At 46.4% G+C, this 23,462-nt stretch overlaps 1 protein-coding gene across 4 annotated transcripts in view; it reads right to left on the bottom strand.

Annotated features, from left to right (window-relative positions):
• The window catches only part of Stard9 (StAR related lipid transfer domain containing 9), an 89,833-nt gene that overhangs the window by 2,856 nt on the left and 63,515 nt on the right, over positions 1-23,462 (bottom strand). For all 4 annotated transcript variants that reach the window (XR_004118805.1, XM_031371569.1, XM_031371570.1 and 1 more), the window contains 4 exons: positions 13,603-23,421; positions 13,316-13,513; positions 12,735-12,918; positions 12,246-12,371 (listed from right to left, as the gene is read on the bottom strand). Coding sequence is in view for 3 of the 4 variants with exons in the window: in XM_031371569.1 (XP_031227429.1) it covers positions 12,246-12,371; positions 12,735-12,918; positions 13,316-13,513; positions 13,603-23,421 (10,327 nt within the window). In the remaining variant the exon portion in view is untranslated. The remainder of the gene's footprint in view (positions 1-12,245; positions 12,372-12,734; positions 12,919-13,315; positions 13,514-13,602; positions 23,422-23,462) is intronic.

Genomic DNA, 23,462 nt, shown 5'->3' with positions numbered 1-23,462 from the left:
ATCCGCCTGCCTCTGCCTCCCAAGTGCTGGGATTAAAGACGTGCGCCACCACGCCCGGCTATAATGCTTGCTTCTTTAAGAGTTGCTTTGGTCATGGTGTCTCTCCTCATAGCAATAGAACAGTAACTAAGACTCAAGATGTTACAACAATACACACCAGCTAGAAAACCTTCACTGCAGATCAGCTGCCACAGCAACCAGGATAGCCAGGACCTGGGCATGGGGCCTGTTGGGTTTCAGACCTGGGACGAGGGGCTGAGGTGCATATTTTACATACTAAAGCAGACCTGGCCTCCAGGTTCTCCCAGCATCCTTCACTTCCTACCTGGCATACCCTACCTCTACTCTGACATTTTGGTCTCTCACACCTACCCTCCTCTCTCCTTTCTCAGTGGGCATGTGCCAAAGAGAAGTCTCCCAATAAACCTGCCTTTATATATACTCTAATCTGCCTTAAATTGGCTCATTTCTCCAGCAGAGAAATAACTTGTGCAGGCCCTCTACCAAATGGGCAGACTCCAGGGTCAGTGTGTACTCTGTACCACAGTGGCAGCAGGAAGGGAGACCATCACTGGAGTATATATCTTGAATGAATTACAATCCACAATTGGAAGGCTCACCTGTGATCCTAATCTGGAGGCTGGGAGATACAAGTTTCTAACCTGGATCTTGGCATGGAGATCTTAAGGCATAGTGGCTATGAGTCCCAGAAGATTAAGACAGGAAGATCTCTGAGTTCAAGGTCATCTGGGACAAAGCAAATCCCAGATCCAGGCATGGTGGTACACACCTTGAATCTGGGTCACACCTTCTGCTGGTGACCTACATAAGGACATTCGAAGAAGGAAGATGTGCTCTCTTCTTCACTTGCTTGCCTTGTGGGACTGAGCAACTGCTAGATCCTTGGACTTCTATTCACAGCTGCTGCTGGACTACAGACTGTAAGTCATCAACAGATTCCCTTACTGTATAGAGACTACTATAAGAGTTCTGTGACTCAAGAGAGCCCTGACTAATATAAGGGGTTTAGTGTGGATAATAAAGTCAAAGTGAAGGGGAGATGAGGAAGAAGCAATGAGCTCTGAACAGCAGACTTTGGCCCTGGCCAGGTGCCATACTGAGCCAGAAGTCCTACTCTAGGAGCAGAGCTTCTGGGTCTCTGCTGTCTTGGGTTAGCACACTGCGTCAGCCACCTCTTTGGTGGAACAAAAACACGAGCCAGTGAGATGACTCACCAGGTAAAGGGGCCTGCCACCAAGCCTGAGAATCAGAGTCCCTGGTTCAGAACCAGTACTGAAAGCTGTCTTCTGACCTCCAAATGTGTGACATGGTATATGCATACATATGTACATGCTAAATAAACAGTTCTACCTCCTTTCTTCCTCATCCCTCCTGCTGCAATAGTCCCAAATAGTTCTTAGCTCTGTAACCTTTAGGAGCCCTTTCACCTAATCACTTCTCTCCATTTACCCCCACCTCTCTCTCATCATTAGATATTACTAGCATTCAAGCACAAGGATGTCTTCTCAGCACTGAGCTTCCTGAAGCCAGTGTCCCATCTGTCACCTCCTCCCTCTCACCTGCACAGTACCTGCCAGAACCTAGAACCATTTACTCTCCCACTCCTCCAAAAACCACAATACTGAAGGGTACCAAGATGTTTGCCAGCCCCATCTTCCTGCAGGCTGTCACGCGCGCTCATCAAGATGTGTTCCCCCATTCCCCATGCTCCCCAATTCCTCCCTGTGCTCCTCAACTACAAACTGACATCTGGAGGTTCAATGCCCTAGGTGATCATTTCCAGCTATAATCATGAATTAATATTGAATCAAAAACTGGGTAGGCATTTGGGGCAGGGATTATTATATCAGAGGCCTATTTTATAGATCAGACCAAATAAATCCTTTATGCTTTATGGGTCAAAGACAATACTGTAGCATTATTAAAATTTTTAAAAAGTCAAAGCAGGAAAACACTGATTAGTATGCAAATTAAACATTTCTGCTACCAAAAATTATAGAAAATTTAAAATATGTAAAAATGTTAAAAATATTAGCAGACTGCAACAGCACATTAAAATAATAATGCATCATGTGCACAAGGATTCAGTATGTTTTTAGAGAATCCTAAGAATGCAAGAATAGTTTCATATTAGCCAATAGGAACAAATAAATAGATGAGCAAGATGGCATTCTCCAAAGACAGAAAAATAATGCTCTAGAAAATCATATGTTCCCTTACTGTAAAATATATATCAGTTTAAAATCTAGTGTGGGGCTAGAAAGATGGCTGAGTGGTTAAGAGTACCAACTGCTCTTCTGAAGATCCTGAATTCAAATCCCAGCAATCCCATGGTAGCTCACAACCATCCACAAGGAGAGATCTGACTCCCTCTTCTGGAGAGTCTGAAGACAGCTACATTGTATTTACATATAATAAATAAATAAATCTTTAAAAAAAAAGATGAAAACCTAGTGTGAAACTTAGGTGGTAAAATACTAGATGTATCCTGCTAATGTCTGGAAAAAGGTAAGATCTAGCTAATGCTGCTACAGGGCAGGAGCACATAGGGCGTGGTAAGATATCTAGGATTTGACAATGACATGCCAATAGTCCTAAAGAAACCTAGAGAGGACTATCCAATATGATAGCCTCATTATTGCTGACTGTGTGCAATGTGGCACATGTGACCTGAGAACAAACATTTTGGACCTGGTGTTGGTCCACCTGTTCCTCCACAAATACAAAGCAGCAGATTGTATCTTCACATTTCACATTCCAAAGAACAATGTCTTTGTGGGGCATTGTGGGGCAGTGGTCTGTTCAGGCAACTTGGGTTCAGTCAAGTAATTGGCCTTGAGCCCTGGAGCCTCAGTGGGCAGTCTTTGACTGCAGAGGGCAGAAGGAGCTCGGCTATAGCTTCTGAGTCTTTGGCTTCTGTTTCAGTCACAACTCCTCACAGCTGCCCCCTGCAGGAGATGTGTGCTCTATCAGGCAGACAATGCCCCAAGCTCCCGGCATTCTAGCTGGACCCTATCCCCAGTCATCTGACCACAGCCAGGCATGCCACACCCCATACAATAAAAGGGGCAGTTTGCCCCTTCTTCTTGCTCTTGCTCTTTGTCCCTCTCTTGCTCTTTCCTCTCATGCTCTTGCTCTCTTGCCCTCTTCCTCTGCTTTCTTGTTCTCTGTCTCTCTCTTGCTTTTCTTCCTCTCTCCCTCTTCCTCCTCTCTCTTGCTCTTTGCCTCTTCTCTTTTCCTGCTCTTTGTTCTCTTCTCTTGCTTTCTTGCTCTCCTGCTTTCTTCTTCTCCTTTCTTTCTTTCTCTCTCTCTTTCTCCTTCCTCTCCTTTCCTTCTCTCTACTTGACTGGCCTATTTTCTCTTTCCTACAATAAAATATCTCATTTATACATTGCCTCCTTTTTGACTAACGCGCCCCACCCGCAGGCCTCAGCAGCAGGGGGAGAGAGAGTGAGCCTCAGCAATGGGCCATACACGGTAAAGCATGTCTTTCCTCACAGTGGCAGAAGGAGACCTGAGGCAGAACCACAGCAGGAGAAACAAAATATCCCAGCACTTGTCTGAGTTCTATTGCCCAGGAAGAGTTTCCCTTCTGCAGGGGTAAAGAGTAAACAAGAGTCCAGGAAAACCCATCAGTGGAAATGGGACAAGCCTGGCTACTGGGAAGACCCACAACGCTCACAGGTTTATAACCTAGATAGATACAGAACCTGGAATCATCATGGCCTGGCTTTGGAAAAGGGTTTATTTCAAATCCTAGTCATCCTCAGGGAGTTGTCGACAGAAGCCATTTTGATAATGGACCTCCTACTCTGGGAATCAGAGAGTCCTGACCCCATCACTGGGGCCCCACAGACATTCCATGGTATAGCAAGGGAAGCCACCTTGTGAACAAGACCTGGTCTAGTACAGTGACTGATTCAAACAAGTCTGACACCGAGGGAAAGAGAGGATACTGTAGTTCAGAAAGCTGTCCTAAATTACTAAATGAAAAGGGGAGAGTACCAGGCACCAGTAAAATCCAGAGGATCATGGAGGAATAGATTCCTAAAAGCTGGAAAATCTACGTCTGCATAGATACACATGGCCAACCAAAATGAAATCAAATGGGCATTAAGAAACAGATCTATGGGGGCTAGAGAGATGGCTCCGCGGTTAAGAGTTCTGACAGAGGTCCTGAGTTCAATTCCCAGCAACCACATGGTGGCTCACAACCATCTGTAATGGTATCTAATACCCTATTCTGGTGTGTCTGAAGACAGCTACAGTGTACTCACATACATAAAATAAATAAATAAATATTTAAAAAAAGAAAAGAAACATCTATAATAAGCAACAAGAATGAAACAGCAACAAAGAATCTCCCAACAAAGAAAAGTCCGAGACTGGATGACTTTCATTACCTAATTCCATCAAACTTTTGAAGTTAATGCCAATGCTCTTCAAACTGTTCCATAAAATAGAAAGGAAAGGAACATAATTTCACTCATTCTAGGAAGCCAGTATAAGGACATAATAGCACAACTATAGGCCAACCCCTCTGATGAATACAGATGCTAACGTTCTCAAAATACAGAATACAAGAATACACTGAGGAGCTGGAAAAACGGCTCAGCAGTTAAGAGCATGCTCTTTGGCCAGGTATAGTGGAACATGCTCCAGCATTTGGGAGGCAGAGGCAGGCAGATATCTGAGTTCAAGGCCAGCATGGTCTAGATAGCCAGAGTTACATAGTGAGACCCTATCTCAACAAAACAAAAAGCATGTGCTGCTCTTCCAGAGGGCTCCAATTCAGTTCTCAGTCCTCATGTGACAGTTTATAACTGTCTCTATCTCCATTTCTACACCATTAAAAACAAATCATAAAAACAATCCCACCCACAACAGGTATCTCATTTATTTATTTTGTGGCTAAGAATAAACTTAACTGACAAAGTCAAATACCCACACAATGAAAATTGTAAAACACTGAAGAAAGGAATTTAAGATCAGCATTCAGAGATGCTTCAGAGGTTAAGGACATTGATCTTCCAAAGGACCCTAGTTCAGTTTCCACACCCATATCTACTGTACCCAGATCCAGAGGATCTCATGCACACATTTACAAACACACATACACATAAGTGAAAAAAAAATTTAAGTCTTTAAGTTCAAATATGGAAATATCTCCCAAAAGTTCACTATTTTAAAGAGTTATGTCCATGACACTCAAAACAGTCTACAGATTCAGCAAATTTCACATCAAAATGTCAATGCCATTTTTTCATAGAAACAGAAAAACACATGGAAATGTAAAGTACTCCAAACCGATCTGAATAAAAAGCTGGAAGCTTCACAATACTTGATTTCAAGACATACTACAGAACCACAGGAACAAAAACTGTGTGGTATTGACATAAAAATACACAGACCATTAAAAATCCAGAAATAAATCTTATATCCACAGCCAACTGATGCTTCACAAAGGTCCCCAAACAAACACCAGAGAGTGCAGCTGAACGGATACCACTGGGAAGAGTGGAAACCTACATGCAGAAGGCTGAATCAAGACCCTCATCTCATCAGCACAAAATCAACTCAAAATGGGTTTGTTTCCTGAGAGTATCTTTTTTATACCAAAGGTAATCTAGAACTCCTGATTTTCTTTCCTCAACATTCCAACAGCTGGGATTACATGTGTGTATCACCCTGCCAGGCTTTGGACCAAAGACCTTAGTGAAAGACTTGAAACTGTGAAATTACTATAAGAAAACAAAGGAAATACTTCAAAATGGACACAGTGATTTTCTAGACATATCTACAAAATTTTAAAATTGACAGTGCAGCTGGACAATGGTGGTGCACACCTTTAATCCCAACACTCCTGAGGCCTCAAAGACAGGCAGATCTCTAAGTTCTAGGCCAGCCAAGTCTAGAATGAGTTCCAGGGTAGCCAGGGCGATATGGAGTAACCCTGTCCCCCCCAAAATTAATTGATTGATTAATTATAATTGACAGTTGAGACCAATCACATGTAAAAGCTTTTGTACAGCAAAGAAAATTACTAGCAGAAAAACAACATAGAGGGCTGCAGAGATGGCTCAGTGGTTCAGAGCACTGACCGCTCCTCCAGAGGACCTGAGTTCAGTTCCCAGCAATCACATTGTGGCTCACAGCCATCTGTAATGGGATCTGATGCTTTCTTCTGGTGCGTCTGAAGACAGTGACAATGTACTCACATACATAAAAAAGACAATTTAGAGAATTAAGAATGCATCTGCTATCCATCTCACAAAAGATTAATGTTACAGGATAGTTTATCACATTTTGTTTGAACCCTAAGATCATGAACTAGAAAAACCTCGTTGTGTTGTGGCTCAGCCCTAGCACACACCTTTTGTCTAAGAGCTTTCTGTTTGTTACAAACAAGTACTTGTGGTGTGGCCCAGCAATAAAGTCAATCCTAGGTCAAGAGGCAGAGCATAAGTAAATAAACAGGAAGGTTTTTGAGTTTGAGGGTATTTAAGAGAGCACGGAGAAGAGACTTTTCCTCTCTGGGTCAGCTGGGTGTTTTTTCTGCCCCTCTGAGCTAGCAGGTTTCCTCCCAGTATCTGGCTCCTGAGACTTCACTGGTCAAATCAAAGGGCTGGGATTCAGTTTTTAAAAACAATGGATAAAAATATCTAGACTAAGAACATTTAACATAAAACTGAGTAATCCAACTGTGAAAGTAGGCAAGTGATCTAAACAGGTATGTCTCAAAAGAAGATTTAACAAATGACCAACACATATGAAAAAAAATTTCACTATTAGTCACTGGGGAAATGCAAATCAAAACTATAATTATATCCCATCTCATTCTGGTTAGAATGGCTATCACATGTATAAAGACAAATGCTGTTGAGTACATGGAGGAAAAAGGACTCGTACTATTTTGGTAGGAATGCACATGAGTATATTGACTGCACATAATACAAAGGAGCTTTACTTACAAGAGCTATGTGACTGTCTGATGAGTGACAAAGAGAATGTCATTTATATGCACAATGCAATACTCTCTGGTCATAAAGAAAAATAAAACTTTGTTATCTGTGTCAAAAATTAATAGAACTGGAAGACATCATATTAAATAAGCCAAGCACAGTAACAAGTACTACACACTCTCTCTGCTGTGTGAAAACCCAAAATGTCACCCTGGGTAGCAGTGACAGCAGGCTCATAACTCTGGTCAAACTATGAATGAGTGATTGTTGTGTGCTCAGCCATATCTGCTCAGGGAACATCATGGAAGAATGGACAGGAGGAATGGAAGAGGCAGACGAAGAGAAGTGGTGCAGAATGCTGACTTCCAAGCAGGCCATGGCTATTGCAGTCCTGAACTTTGACTACTGGCAGGGAGTAGGCCTACCAACATCTTGTCATGAGGTGAGGAAGAACACAGGATACCCTCCTGAGAGTCTATGTGTGGGTAATGGTTGATGAAGGAGGGTTTGCTTCAGTGAGGCAGCCGCTGCTTGGGAGCCCATGCTCCTGAAAACAAGCCCTCCCCAAGCTCCTAGGAGTAACCCTAACTAACTTACTGCTTCTCAAAACACACACAAAGTATGAGGGTGACTTGGTGGCAAGAATGGGGTTGGCTGTATGAGAAAGGTAAGACAGGATACTGGGGGAAAAATGATTCAAGCACTGCATATACACACATATATGTGATTTCATAAAAGAATAAAGCAAAGCTCAAGCTCGGAAGTAGTGGTGCATGCCTTCAATGCCATCACTTGAGAGGTAGACCTTTGAGTCTGAGGCCAATGTAGTGTACAGGGTGAGTTTCAGGATAGCCAGGGCTACAGGGAGAAAACCTGACTCAAAAACCACAAAAGGGGCTAGAGAGATGGCTCAGGAGTTAAGAGTACTGACTGCTCGTCCAGAGGTCCTGAGTTCAATTCCCACCAACCATATGGTAGATCACAACCATCTGTAATGGGATCCTATGCACTCTTCTAGTGTGTGTATGAAGACAGCTACAATGTACTCATATAAATAAAAAACTAAATCTTTAAAAAAAAAAAAGAAAGGAAGACAGACAGACAGACAGACAGACAAACCACAAAAAAGTTCAAAAGCATCCTTGGCATTGAGCTAGAAGTCAGCCTAGAAATACATGAGAACTGCCCTGCCTCAAACCAAGGATGTGGTATTTTTCTACTTACTGTTTAAAAACTGGGGTGACTGGGTATGGTGGCACACACCTTTAATCCTAGGGCTAGGGAGGCAGTGATTCAAGACCAGCTTGCTCTACATAGAGTCCCAAGACAGCCGGAGCTGTCTCAAAAACAGTGGTAAAAATAAGTAAATAAAAATAAATGGAGATAACTAGGTATGGTGGTACATGCCTTTAATCCCAGCACTAAGGAGGCAGAGACGGGTGAATTTCTGTGAGGTTGAGGCCAGCCTAGTCTCCATAGGAAGATCTAGGCCAGCCAGAGATCTATAGTGAGACCCTGTTTTAAAAACAAAGTGGAGCCAGGCGGTGGTGGCGCACACCTTTAATCCCAGCACTTGGGAGGCAGAGGCAGGCAGATCTCTGAGTTCGAGGTCAGCCTGGTCTACAGAGTGAGTTCCAGGACAGCCAGGGCTACACAGAGAAACCCTGTCTCGAAAAAAAAAAAAAAAAAAAAAAGAAGTGGAAGATACATTTAAATGTTTTGGCTCTTCTACTACATGAATATATTATCTATACAAAACATCCTACTAAGGACAATAAAAAAGAAAAATGAATACTATTCAGTTATGATAAAGACTGATCTGGTATAAATTTACTGGCAGGCAATAAAATCCAAAGATATTTTTAAGGGGGGAAAACCCTGTCATATTCCCTGTTTTAATCACATTTTTAAAATGTCTATCTGTCTGTCTGTCTGCTCCCCTCCCCCTCTTGCTCTCTCGTATGTCTGGGTGTGTGGGGGGGTGGAGGTCAGAGGACAACTTTGCAGGAATTGGTTCTCTCCTCCACTGTGTGTGGGGAAACTCAGGTCATCAGGCATGACAACAAGCCCTTTATCCCCTGAGCCACCCTGCCAGCCCAGGTCCAGCATGTTTCTATCCATGTGCATATTCATTTACATGGATGTACACAGACCTCAGCAAATATATCACCCTGGCTAAGGTGGTACATATTCATATACCATCATCATACACACACACATACACACACACACACACACACACACACACACACACACATATTTGTGGGTAAGGAAAACATGTACCTTCATGTTACATGGCAAATGCCACAATTTAGATATTATTCTTTACTATGTACATTTTAATTTCTAATATGAACTTTAAATATTTATCTCCAGCCAGACTTTCCTTGGAGCATCCATGTTTCCAGCTGCCTTTTTGATTCAAAGATGGATTCTTCAGAAACCCCTTCAACCCAGTAAGTCAATATCAAACTCACAACTTTACCCCCACAAAACATGATCATTTTCCAGCACCCTTCACTGCTGTCATGGCCATCACCTCAACTTCTTAGGTCAAATGAAAGTTCAGGGCTGAGCAGGTAGACACTTTCCATATAAGCCGAGAGACTTGAGTTTAATCCCCAGAATCCACATAAAGATGGAAAGAGAGAACCAACTCCACAAAGTTGTCCCTGTGATGTCCACACATGCATTGTAATATGTGCACCCAAATATCCACCTCACATAATCACTAGCAATCAGCAAATGTGTGTGTGCTGTTCTCAGCTCTGTCAGTCACCAAGCATCTGCTCTTCTCCTTGCACCCATATCTGATCATCTGAAAATGTCCAAACCATGCAATAGCCATCTTGCTCACTTCTGCCAGAGTTATCTGAGAGGTCTTCCATGGCTGTTCTTGTCCTTCTCACCTGCAATCCATTTGTTCTATTATATGTATATAGATGTGTGCGTGTGTGTGTGTGTGTGTGTGTGTGTGTGTGTGTGTGTGTGTGTGCACATGAGTACGTGTGTTTTCTATCACTTCAACAACTTTTAAAAAATTCCTGCCGGGCGGTGGTGGTGCACACCTTTAAGCCCAGCACTTGGGAGACAGAGGCAGGTGGATTTCTGAGTTCAAGGCCAGCCTGGTCTACAGAGTGAGTTCCAGGACAGCCAGGGCTATACAGAGAAACCCTGTCTCGAAAAACCAAAAAAAGGAAAAAGAAAAAAAAAGAAAAGAGAAAAACAAAACAAAACAAAACAAAATTCCTTTCTGTGAAGTAACATCATCAGTCCAGAAAGTGGCCAGAGTTCTCAGTGCACTCTCCTGCCACTCACACACCTCGCTCTCCACTCCGCTCCTGCTTAGCTCTTCACACTCTCCTCTGAGCCTCCCTTCTTAGGCTGCCTCTCTCCCAACACTAGCACTACTCAGTTGTTCTGAATCTCATCCCTCTAATCTCAGTTCAGTCTCTTCAGGGTGTCATTGACCTTGTGGATGTGGACAAACCAGTTTATGATGGCTTAGCATTCCTTCAGTTAGCTTAGGGCAACAACAGTGAACATAAAATAAGATGCTTAATATTTCTATCTCTAACAGTCTTAAATCTCTAAACAGTGTAAACGCAACACCATTTCACTTACTACCTTGTCCTATAATAGCATCTCCTATTTAGGATAAAATAAAAGCTTCAGTTGGGGCTAGAGAGCCAGCTCAGTGTTAAAAGCAGCCCTGGGATGCCAACCCAGCCACAGGACCTCAGACCTACAGTTTGTCCTTCCTGCAGTGTTCTGGGACCAGAGCTTAGCAGAACTATTTTCAAAGAGACCAGAGAGACTTCATTCATTAACTGGGAGCAAATGCAGAGTACTTCAGCCAAGCACTGGTGGCGCTCTGGGAGTCCTTGAAGGGGTAGGAAAGAATCAGGGAAACCAGAGGGTCAGGGACACACCATGAGAACTAACTGACTGGGAACTGTGGGGACTCACAGAGATTGGGGAGCCTGTAGAAGCCTGCCCTAGGTCCTCTGCATACATGTTATGGCTGGGAAGCTTGGGGTTCTTTGGGGAATCTTAACAGTGGGAGCAGGGCTCTCCCTGACTCCTTTGCCTGCTTGTGGAACCTTTTCCCTCCTAGTGGATTACCTCGGCCAGCTTTGATGTGATGCTATGTGTCTGGCCTTATTATAAGTTTGTTATGCCATGTTTGGTTGATGTCCCTGAGAGGCCTGCTCTTTTCTGAGGGAAAGTGGAAGGAGGTTGGATCTAGGGGAGAGGGGTAGGTAGTAGGGAGAGGCAGGGGCCTGCCTTTCCAGAGGACCTGGTTTGATACCCAGTATTCACATGGTGGTTCACAACTATCTGTAACTCCAGTCCCAGGGGTTCTGATGCCCTCTTCTGATCTCCATAGGCACCAGGCACTCTTGTGGTACATAGGCACATCTGCAGGCAACACCCAAACAAAAAAGAAACATAAATCTTGCTGGGTAGGATGCCACATGCCTTTAATTCCAGCACTCTGGAGGCAGAGGCAATGGCAGGTAAACTTCTGAGTTCAAAGCCAACCTGATCTACATAGTGAGTTCCAAGCCAGCTACGGATATATACAGTGAGCTCCTGTCTCAAAATACATACATATATACATACATACATACATACATACATACAAAATAAACAAAAAACCTACAACTAAACCAAAACAATATTTTTTTTTAAAGGACAAAACCCAACAAAACAAAAAACTAAAATAAAACTGAGCATGTACTGTTTGTTGGTTGTTGTTTTTTGGTTTTGTTTTTTGTTTTGTGACAGGGTCTCAGTTTGTAGCTCTTGGCTGTTCTGGATGTAGATCCATCTGGCCTTAAACTTACAGATATCCACCTGCCTCTGCCTCCTGAGTGCTAAGATTAAAAGTTTGTAACACCATGCCCAGGTGTGTACTACTCTCGTAGAAGACACAGGTTCCATCTCCAGCACCCACATTAGAAAGCTCACAACTACCTGTAACTCCAGCTCCAGGGGGACCTGAGGCCTTTGGCCTCTGTGGGCACCAGCACTCGCACACATGTACCTACCTATATACAGAAACAAACACACACACACATAAATAAAAACAAAAACAAAACTTAAAAAAAAAAAAGCAAACCACTGAACTGCAAGAATAGGAGAGGACGGCAGACCTAAAGCAAACCACACGGGAAGGGCTCACAGCAGCAGAGCCGTTGGGAGGGCTGGTCCTCACACACTTCCATCTCCGAAGCTTCCTGATGTCTGCCCACTTACCGAAACCTCTAGGGACTGGAGGTGGCCTGAGAAGGCTGGGCTGCTGTTGTAACCAGACGATATGCTTCCATTGGAGCTGGTGTACAGGGAGCTGGAGTTGGCTAGAGTCTGCAGTTTCTCCTCTTCCTGGGAGGAAGACAGATGAACCAGCTTCTGCTGATACCGCACTACCACATCCTCTCCCTTCCCTGTCACCTCCACAGCTGTCACCAGTTACCTCCCAGAGCCTCCTGCTGTAGCCTCCCACCTACTTTCCAGAAGCCACAGCTCTTCATGCTTCCTTGCCCATGTCCCTGACTCCACACAGAAGCCTCTGCCTCTCACACTCTGGCCTGGGACAGCAGTGCCCCATGAGAGTATAACAGGAGGGTCCGGCTCTGGGCTGGAAGCAGATCGCCAGACTCACAAACAGAATGAAGGCTGCCAGAGTCTAAGGTCTGGCCCAGGTTCCAGGCCTGTCTGAAGGTAGAGGACTGCCTCATTCCGCACCTTCAGCAGCTGGGAGATGATCTGCTGTCGAATTCTCATCTTTTCTTGTTCAGTCCGCTCCTTGAGCCTATCTCGAGCCTGGGCAAACTCCACCTTGGCCTCGTCACGTGCCCGGTGATACTCTTGAAGCATGAGCTCAACGTCAGAGGGAGGGCGAGCTAATCTTGGTGCTGGTTCTGGGATTCTAGGGAAGTCCACAAGGTGAAAAGACACCTTCTCACATGGCAAGCACATAGAAGTATGGTCCTGCCCGTCCCTGCTGGCTCAGCACAACCTCGTGTTGCCGACAGGGTCATCATTTTACATTCTGGGAGAGGTTTCTAAAGAGACCGTTCTAAGACCCCAGCACACAGATTGTGTGACGGACAGGAGTCTCTCTTTCCAATACTTTCCCATGACTTCTCTCTGCCCATCTCCTTCTGCACCCCTGTACCCCATTCCCTCCTATACATCCTATTTCCATTTAGCCCAGATTCACCTACCTAAATTTTTCCCGGGATATGGAAGAGCCTCTGGATGGTCAAATTCCAGTCCCAGCTCCCACAGAGCCTGCTTCCTGCAGTCTCCAGATTCTTCCTTACCTAGTGGTCTCCACAACATGCTTCCTCAGCTGCTGCAGGTATTCTTGGCGTCTGCTGGGCAAGCCAAGTTCCCAGGTGGGGAGATCCTTGCTGGGCAGGAAGCCGAGTTGTTTCTGGGGACTGAGGCTTCGTGCCCGACGAAAGTTACAAAGTCGCTCAGCCCTCTGTCTCCTGAGGGTCTCAATAGTCTTTTTCTGCCTGAGACAAAATGTGATTTGATTCCTACATGGCCTTCACCCTAAAGTTCACCTTGCCCACTCTTTGCCCTTCAGGCCCAGGACCCTTACCTAGTGTAGAAATCCTCGTAGGAAGGCACAGCAGGTTCTTCGGGAGCAAGCACCTCCCCTGTCCCACTCTGCAGCACCTTCAACAGGGCATCTGTCTCCCCAAAGCCATGGTGTAGTTTTGCTTCTGTGAGTTCCATACTGAGTGAGAGCCTCTGAAGCCCAGCTTGTAAGGGGATGTGCTCCAATCGAAGCCACTCCAGGTCCTGGCTATACTTGTCAGAAGGTTGCAGGGGCCTTTGTGTCCCTACAGAACTGGAGTCACATCTGACCCCTAAACTTTCACCTACATGCAGACCTCCGCAAGGTCCATCGTGAACTCCATAGCAGTTATTAAAGTTGTTATGAACTGGGAGGTCCCTGAAGTTGTGATGCTGGGGACCAGAGGCCACATGCATATGGGAACCAGAACAGGGCAGCCCCACAGGTTGGCAAGCCTGAGGTGTGTCTACAGTAGGACTTTGAAGCCCTGTAGTCTCAGAGATCTGACAAGGGCTAAGGGGCTGAAGACCTCTCCATGAAGAAGGTCGATCCAGATTGGGTTGTGGCTCCACCATAAACACGGAGCCCCCATCCTTATTTGCTGCCCTGCCCTGACACTGACTGGGCCTTAGTGGACCATGCCCTACAGAAGCTGCCTTCTCAGACACAAAGCTGTCATCTAGCTTTGGGCTCCTGTGACTTGGTGGAGGAGATGGCAGTTTGCTTTGGTCTCCAGTGGTGCTCTTGGGCTGAAGCTGCTGAGGGGCCGTTCCTAAGAAACTAACCTGGAGACTAGAGCTCTGCTGTGGGCTGCATGGGGAGCTAGAATCAAGAAATAATCTCTCAGAGCTTTTTCCTAAGGGGCTCTTGCTTTCTCTATCCAGAGACCCGGCTCTCTGAGAGTTACCAGGCTCATCAGTGGCTTGAGAGTTATCCACTGGAGATCTTAGGTCACCAACAGTAAGGTCTGGATTGATGTCAAGCTTCTGGAAGTCTTCAAGAGGATGAGCTGAGGGAACTGATAGAGTCAAACCGGCTAAGGGGTTGCTCAGCTCCTGGATGCTGACACTAAATGTAAGGATTGGAGAGGAAGCCCTATCCACCAGCACAGCACTAGAGCCACACAGCCTTTTCTGGGTACTAGGCTCCTGGGTGAACTCGGAAGCACCAAGGGAGAGCCCTGAGTGGTGGGAGATTTTGGGCATGTTGACCACCATGCATGATTTCTCTGGCTGCAGACTGGGAGATAGGGAACCATCAGGAGAAGCTGGGGGGCTCATGAAAGTAAAGTTCTGCCCAAGTTCAGCTTTCTGAAACCTCAAGTGTGGTGAAGGCACAGGAGGGCTCTGCAGCTTATCGTGGGTGCTTCCTTCATGGAGATCTGGGGGTTCTGCTGCTTCCTCTGCCTCTCTCTCCTGAAGCACCACGGGGACATCTCCCTTTTCTTGAGCCACAGTAGTGATATCTGAGTCCATCACTTCAAGGATCACACCGACTTCCTCAGGCTTGACCTCTGGGCCCAGGAAGGCCAGAGGAGGTAAGGCCAGATCCGTCTGGATGCCCTCATCCACAGTGGTCCGAGCAGAACCGCCCATCATGAGGGCCTGTTGGGCCTCGTCTAGGCATTCACTCTTGACATTCTGGTTTTTTATGACCACACCTGGCTGAGAGAGACTCCCAAGCAGCTCAGAAGTACTGTGCAGAAGCTGTGAAAGGTGGACAGACAGGTTGTGCATGCTCGTCCAGGAGGCTAGCTCAGAGTCTGACATTGTCCTGGCTTTAGGCTGAACAGAGACATCAGTGCAACTCCAGTGGTACCTGCTGCCCAGGGTCTTTGTTCCCTGCTCAACGATATTCATACTGGCCTCCCACCCAGCACAGCCTGTCTCTGGTGGGCAGAGTACAATCTCATCTACCTGAGCTGTAGCACTCCCTCCAGCCAGAGGCAGCTCATTTGAACTCTGGTCATTCTCAATGCCACTGTGTATGTTTGGCAAATCCTGGGTTTGAGCATCAGTCTTGGGATGGGAGTGAAATGAAGATTTCTTTTCTTCTAGGACATTGTCCATGCTAGAACACTGAGCCATATTTGGTTGTATTAGGCATTGGGGTTTCTGGTTACAAGAGACATCAACTGCACTTCCAAAAACATATTGCTTCCAGCCAATATGCACAGGTCCCTGTGGACCTGAGGGCAGGACAGCGGGACTTAATTCACTAGAACCAAAGTGCAGCATTTCTTTGTCTGCCTGAGAATGCCAATACTCTGGCATACCCTGGACACTCAGTTTATCCATCTTTCCTTGATGGGCCTGTTCCAAAGCACCAGGCATCCAGGTGGTCATGAACTCAGGGGTTGGCATACATGACACAGTGGAAGACGTTGGGTAAGGAGGAATGACAGGGTTCAAGGGCCTGTGATCAGTGGAATTGTTGTTCAAGTTGCACAAAGCTTTCTGACTGCAATCCTGAGTCTTCAGAGATGTGGATACTGGCTTTTTGGAGGAATGACCCCTGAGATGTGGTCTCCACAAGCTGTTTAGCCCCTGTGCATCTTCATCTGTTGGGGAAGGAGGTTTCACACTCAAATTTAGTTCTTGAAGAGACCGAGATGAGCTGACCACAGTAAACTTTGGTCTAGGGGAGTACCTGGCATGCTTGGGACCAGAGAAGACTGCAATCACAGGAAGCAAGTGCCTGTGGCTGGGAGGCAGCTGTTCCCTATCAGAGCAGAGCTGGCTAGGAGTCTGGGCAGCAGGTTGTGATGGTTCAGTTTGGGCTTCAAAGTCTGAAGGGAAAGTCTGGGGCACAGAAGACTTGGTTTCACCATCTCTAGCCTGACAGCCATCAAAACCACCAAAATTAGAAGGTACTAGATTTCTGACCTGGGCATAGACTTTGCCATCTCCTGAGTCCTGGTCTCTCTGTTGTTCTTCCTCTTCCCATGAAGTCTCAATCTTAGGGTGGCAGGTATGTTTCAACACGCCTACAAATTTGGCTTGGGGACTCAAGCAACTGTGACCCCTGACCTTAGCGGATGGTTGCATCTTTTCTGAACAGCATCTGATAGTATTTTCTAAATGTCCCAACTGAGCATCCATCATCAGCTTACTGTCAACAGATTCATTTGAATTTAGGGTATGTGGTCCCTGAGTCACCGAAGGGGGTTCTGGAGTGGTTTGGGATGCTTGTGCATTCTCATCTACAGAGTTATTCTTCAAAGTTCTCAGTGGCTCAGAGCCTGCAGGACTAGATGGATAAGCACCCTCAGGGGCAGTGCTGGCCATCTTCCCTGTAGTCTCTTCCCCAGAACCTTCCACTGACTTTCCCCTAGCAACTATGTGGGTGAGGCAATTTGCCCTCATTTCTGAGGTGGAAAGGCAGCTGCAGTTTTGAGCTGGAGAGGAGACAGGAGTTGTAGCGGGTGGGTTGGGAATGCTGTCTACTGGCTCACATTTGTGCTTGAGGTGAGAAAAGCGCTCTCCTGCTCCATCCACTTCACAGACTCTAGATGGTACTATGAAAGGTGAGTGGTCAGGATGAGGGGCAGCCCAGAGGGCTCCCTTCCTAAGGACACCATCTCTGTAACATGGCAGAGTAGAGGAATGACAGCAGCAGGCGTGAACAGCAGCAGTAGGTTGAGAACCACTTAGGTGAGGGCAAGGCATAGTTCTGTTCTCTGCCTCCTCAAAAGAAGAGCCAAGTGGCCGGCTGTCTCCAGTGTTCTCAAAGACAAGGCACTCCTCTGGGCACAGACCTAGAGCCTCTTCTCTAACTCCACTGGGATGCAGGCTTGGTCTTTGATCTAGAACTGGAATTGACCATGGATTTTTGCTGTCACCCCCACATGCTTCTGCCAGACCAGAGTCAACATTTTTCCACTTAACAGGATGCCATATGTTAGCTTCTGCTTCAACCTTTCTTGGAGCTTCAGGGTGCACAGCACATGACTTTGGACTTGCCTTCATTTCTTCTAAGCCAGGAGAAGCATCCAAGTCCTGAACATGGTCTTGCGTAGGCTGAGAAAGGTCTACAGCATCATCAACAGTACAGATCACAGACTGACACTCAGAATGGACTGCGTTTCCTTTCTGTGTGGTCACTGAGATCTTACCTGAGCCTCCTCCACAGGTGCTATCTAGACTTCCAGGTTCCAGATGACCTGGGATACTGTCCTTCCCACCAAAGGAGATACCCTCTGCAGTCTCCTGTGCAGCCAACTGTCCTTGCCCATGCAGAATCCTGCCAGGACCATCACAAGAAGTTTGAGAAGGTAGGACAGACACTTTCTCTGATTCCACCCTACTATCCTGCTCTACAGTTGGTATAGAAAGAAGCCTGTCTGAGGTCAAAGGATCAATAGAGGACTTTGTTCTAGATGTTTCTTTCCTCTTCTCTATGACTTCAGAAGAATCAGACCATTCACTTGCTCCACAAAATTGCCTTGGTTTTCCAGTACAATATCTTTTTTCTAGCTCTGAAACAATGTGAGAGGAAGCCAGCAAATGATGCTGTGGTCCTCTGTCAGTTTCAGGATTGGGCAGATGATGAAAGCTCCCTGTGCTGGCCTGGGCTTTCCTCTCATCAGCCAAGAGGTCTGCAGACACAGCAGATGGAGATGCTTCACGCAGTCCTTGTGCTTTAGTATCATTCCTGGTGTTATCCCATGCTAACTTAACCTTCTGTGTCAGAGGCCCACCAGCCACCTCTGAACAACACTCAGCTTCTTGTGAAGTCTCATAAGGAAGGTCTGTCCCCTCAGCCACAAAGTCACTAAGCTGCTTCCTCTGTGCTTTTGCCTGCCTGATCTCTGCTAAGATACCCAGGCATATGGATGCATGGATAGAGGAATCGGGTAGTAGCAGAGACTCTGGAGCAGGTCCCTTCAGTGCAGACAGAGGTGTTAAGTAAGCAGGGTTAGGAAGTTGTTGGTCTTCCGACTTCTCCTCTGCCTTCTGCCTTTCCTCTTCACCCTGGTCACTATTTTCTTGTAAGAGGAAACTGACCCTCTTTTCAGCCTGCCTTGAGACTCTGTCCAAAGAGCTGGGTTTTTTTTCTGTTTGTACAGTTGCCTCAGCCTCAGAACACAAACCTTCGTGGGTAGTGGAGCCTGGGGAAGTATCTCTCAAGTCCCCTCTCTGGTCTTCCTGAGAGCTAGTGTTTACTGTTCTCCAGTCCTCTGTTTCTAGGAGGATGCTGTCTGCTGTAACAGACTGACCATTAGCTCTCATGACCATGGGCATTACAGATCCACCCCAGGGAGTGTGTGTGGTGTGAACATCCCCTGAAACACTTTCCTGTGGGCTACTGCTTCTGGTCTCTCCACTGTGATCCTGATCCCCTACTCTAGTTGCCAAAGAGTTTCTATTAGTTTTCAACATCACAGGCTCTAATATGTACTCAAATGAAGAGACGCCTTTAGTATCAGAACCATGCAAACAGCTTCTTGGGAAGCTTAGAGAATGCACGGGCTGGGTACCACTCAGCTCTCCATAAGGAAGAGCTACAGAGAAGCCCGTTTGGTTATGGAATGGGGAGACAGTCTCCTGGCTGAAAAATGTGCCCTTCCAGTGCTGTCTGGGAGTAGAAATTTTCTGAGTTGATGAGACCATATTCTCTTTTTCCTGTAGGTTCCTCCCCCTGCCCACGATCATTGCTTCAACCCCCCCTTGAGTTTTTGCATCCTCCAATTCTGAATCACTTGGGACTACAACAATTTGCCTTTCCTGAAAACTTTCCATACTCTCCAGCTCCTCAAGACTTTCCAAGGCCCAAGTCTGGTCTTGGAATTTTGCTGATGCTTTTAGAAGCTCATCATCTTTCTCGGGTCTCTCTATGCTGGGCTGCAATGGCAGAGCTCTAGCTAATGCTTTCATTCTCGCACAGTGAAGGGAAATGTTGCTAGACTTTCTGAGAGCTGTGCCTTTCCACAAAGAATGGCATGTGTCCCTAGCAAGTCTGTCTGCTTCAGGCAGTGGGTATGAGTGCTCACTCTCCCTTGTTTCATATTCATTTGATCTAAAGGGGCTTCCTATGATTTTCTGAACCTGAGTATTATTATTACTAGTTGTATTGTTAACCTCTATTTCTCTAGCTTTGCTGTATTCAAAGATACCATCCTTTATCTGCATTGGAAAAGATAGCTGATCCTCAAAGCAAAAATGTTCTCCAGAACTTTCTGGCTTGGGGATGTGGTCAGCCTTCTCCTGGTCCTGTAAGTCCTGGAGCATAAGCTCTGTACTTGGCGCATGGGAAGCATGAAGGTGCTTACTCTGCTTGGATTCAATTTCTAAGATGCCAGTTTCCAGCTGCATTACACTCCTGATCAGCCTAGCCATTTCATCACTATTATGAACTCTTTTATTCTGTTTCTCCCCTAAAGGTTCTTCTTTGGACTGTATTTCTTGTGACTGCCCATGGGCCTTGCATTCACTGGGCTTTCTTTCCTGAGAGCAGGTAACTAGATGACACCTTTCACAGGTATACTGGGTTCCTGGAAGACTAAACTCTTCTTGGATATCTTTGGAAATCACTTCTCTGAGAAGCACAGTCTCATTCCTCCCCTCCCACCTGTGGGTTGGACTTCCACGTCCTGCCATGATCTCAGGGCTGCTTAGACAGTGGAGTGACCCTGATTTCAAGGAAATAGCAGTTTCTTCTGGTATGACCTTCTCCAGGTCTAAGCTGGTGATTTTGCCAATGAAATCAGACCTGGCTCCAGGAGACTGACTGCGCATACCACTGGACTGTACCTGTGGCAGGAGTGGACACTGTCCTTCCCCACCTGCCTTGGAATCACAAATGAAGAGCAGAGTCTTTGACTCAGAGCCATTGAAGGCAACACTGCAGTGAGGCCATGTGGAGGCTCCTTCTCCATCCTCAGGAACTGAGAGGCTGTGCTCCTTATTTAAAATTCCAAGTTGATGTCCACACTCACAAGCTTTGAGTCTGGTAGAAGGGAGATGCTGTCTGTTCTGAGCAACAAAAGAGGAAGCAGAATCATGGTTTTCTCCCTCTCTCATATTTCTGGAGTGTTTCACCGGTTCTTCAGTACCTTCCCCTGCGTTCATATCTGTTGGCCTTTTTGTTGTTGTCTGCTGAGGTGAATCAATCTTAGAATTCTGACTTTGGGACATCTTGGGCACATTATTGTTCCAGTGAACTTTCTGGGGGACTTGATGGCTATGACCAAAGCCCCAGGCTTCCCTAGGGGGTGGGGATGGCACCCGGGCTTCTCTGCAGGCTGGAATCTCTAAGGCAGTTTCCGTCAGGGCATCCCTGCTTTTGGTTACATAGAATGTTTCCAGGGGAGGCTGCTGCAGGGAGGATGGGATAGAGCTCCAGGGCGCAGAGTGCAGGAACAGCTCTGGACCTGAAGGGAAAGTGCAGCAGGCATCTATGTGTATTTCAGCTACTTCCTCGGTGCACTGCTGGGAAGCTGCCTTCTCTTCCAGCAGGGGCTGCTGGTGGCTCTTGTGACTTAATTGTCCTGGTTGAACTGTAGTATTTTTCCTGAGAAGAGCCCCATCTTGAGGTAAATAGTCTACTTCAGTGGCTAAGGTGTCATGATTGTGATAGGCCCTCTTCTGCCCAGAGGAAGTTATGAGTACAGAATGTCTGCCACCCTGAAGGCATCCTTCCAAGCTGGCCTGACTGACTTCCCAGGCTTCTGCCATGGAACTTGGTCTCACATTTCCTGCTGTATAGGCCTGTGTATTTATAGATCCAGAAGTCAGTGACTCTATGTCTGCTGGGTACGTTGCCCCATTAGAACTCATCCTCTCAACAGTACTGAGGAGATCAGAAGCACTTTCTAAGTTGGCACACAAACTGTCATGGTCTTTCTCTGCTCTTGAGTCCCTGATTTTGGATAGGTGGACTGGAAAGGAGCTGAAATCTAAATCTCTAGATAAGCCAGGGCCAGCTGGCAACTGAGCGTCTGCTTTATCAGAAGCTTCAGCCAGGGAGCTAGAGTCTTCCTCCAGGAAGGGGAAAGCTGGTCTGGACTCTCCTATAGCTTCAGAAACAGAATCAGAGAGCTCAAAGAGATATTCTTGATGAAGGGCAGCCCAGTCTTTCTTATTAATACTACGTACATGAGTGAACAAGGTGGCAGAGGGAGCCAGCACACTTGACATGTCAGAATTGTGGAACTCTTCAGAGATGCCCTGGTTGGTCATGTCAGGCATTTCTCTGCCCTGAAAGAATCCATTAGCTCCTGGCTGAAGGATTCCTTGGCTTTCACAAACTGAGGGCTTCAATGTATCAGAAGCAGAGGTTGTATACAAGTCTGAACTGCAGGGTGGCTCAGTACTGCTTTGGGGAAGTTGGCAGGTACCTGGTGGCTTTACTTCTTCAATGCTTAGCCAGTGTTTGGGCTTCTCACCATGAGGCTGAACTTCATGTATGGCAGGACTTGGACATAAAGAATGAATGACCCCTGAGGGGCTGCTGGGACTGACCTTAGAGTTACAAGAAAACCATGAATCTATAGATAACAGGGGGCTCTCTCTTGTAAGCTGAATGCCTCGGAAAGGATTGGTTTGTTCAGAATAGCTTGCCTTCATTTCTGACTCAAGCTGCTCACAATGGGGCTGGAACTGAGGATCAAGGTAAAATGAATTGCTTTTTGGCAGAACATTCACCCCAACTCCCATTCTATGGCTGGCAGGGCTAGACCTATCCGTTGCCTCCTGGTCTAATGCAGATAGGGTAGTGTTCTGCAGATGCCAAAATGTCTCTGTAGGCACCTCATCCGCAGAGCCGAGGAAAGGCTCCCCTTGTCTATTTTCAGGATCAATCAGGCTGTCCAAGGAAAAGCTCCTGTATGTTTGAGTACATAAGCTGTCTGTGGCCATGGGGAGACCCCACACAGAGCCTGAAGTTCTGGCCCTTGAATGCCCATGGTCCTTCATGGAGTATTCACCTCTAGAGTGTCCTGGGAGGCTTTTGTGTCCTTTCCCAGCAAGTGAATCCTCAGATATTTGACTGTTGTCACTTTCAGAGTTCTCTGGATCTGGGAGGTCCCATTTTCCCTGAAGGTCCTCTGGTTTCAGCAGCTTCTTTGGGACTTTGGTGTAGATGTAAGAAAGAGAATCCATTGAGTAGCTGCTTTCAGTGTCAGATAAATCTTTGTCCTCTTTCCTTACACGGTCCTTTATAGGTCTAGAATCTGTGAAGGAGGCTGGTGTGTCTGGATCCTCTGCACTAGGTTGTTTTTTTAAAGGACTGCCACAAGGCAAACAAGAGAACTTTTTGGCAATGTCTCTGGCCCTAGCTGCCAGCACCCTCTGATGCTTTTTTGATGCCCTGCTTAGAAGAGGTGGTTTGGATTCTGCCTGAAAAGTCTTGACTACTTTTCTATTCCCAGCCGCTGGCTCCAACCCACTGAGATCAGTGGTAGAATGGGAAGTCGTTTCCTTGGGAGCCTTGCAGGTCCCACAGCTCCCTACTTTTTGCCATCCAGTGTGTGTGTTGTCAGAAGCTACTAGTCCCTTAGCCCTTCTGGCCTGGGCAGCAGGGGTGACGATCCTTGAAACATCCCTTGGTTTTTGTTTCTTAGTTGATTGGCCCTGGGATGACATCTGACAGGGCTGCTTACCCAATGACTCCATTTCTTGACTACTGACAGATTTGTGGCTCACAGTGAGACAGGTGCCTTGGGTAGAGGCTCTCCTGGCTGGAGAGAACTTCCTCCACCATGACGAATGGAGGCTGCTCCTGCCCAGGCGTCCCGTCCTTGGAGGAATGGTGTCTGTTGACAAGGTTTTTTCTGGCATTTGGTGAGTCAGGTCAGGCACAGGTGGTGACATGGTAGAAGGATCCCAGTTCATAAAAGCACTGTGAAGATAAGGAAAGCCATCTCAGAATAGTAATGTTCC

Source organism: Mastomys coucha, unplaced genomic scaffold, assembly GCF_008632895.1.
Source record: "Mastomys coucha isolate ucsf_1 unplaced genomic scaffold, UCSF_Mcou_1 pScaffold15, whole genome shotgun sequence".
NCBI classification, from domain to species: domain Eukaryota; kingdom Metazoa; phylum Chordata; class Mammalia; order Rodentia; family Muridae; genus Mastomys; species Mastomys coucha.
Note: the sequence above shows the minus strand (reverse complement) of the source record. Positions and strands in the feature narration are given on the sequence as shown.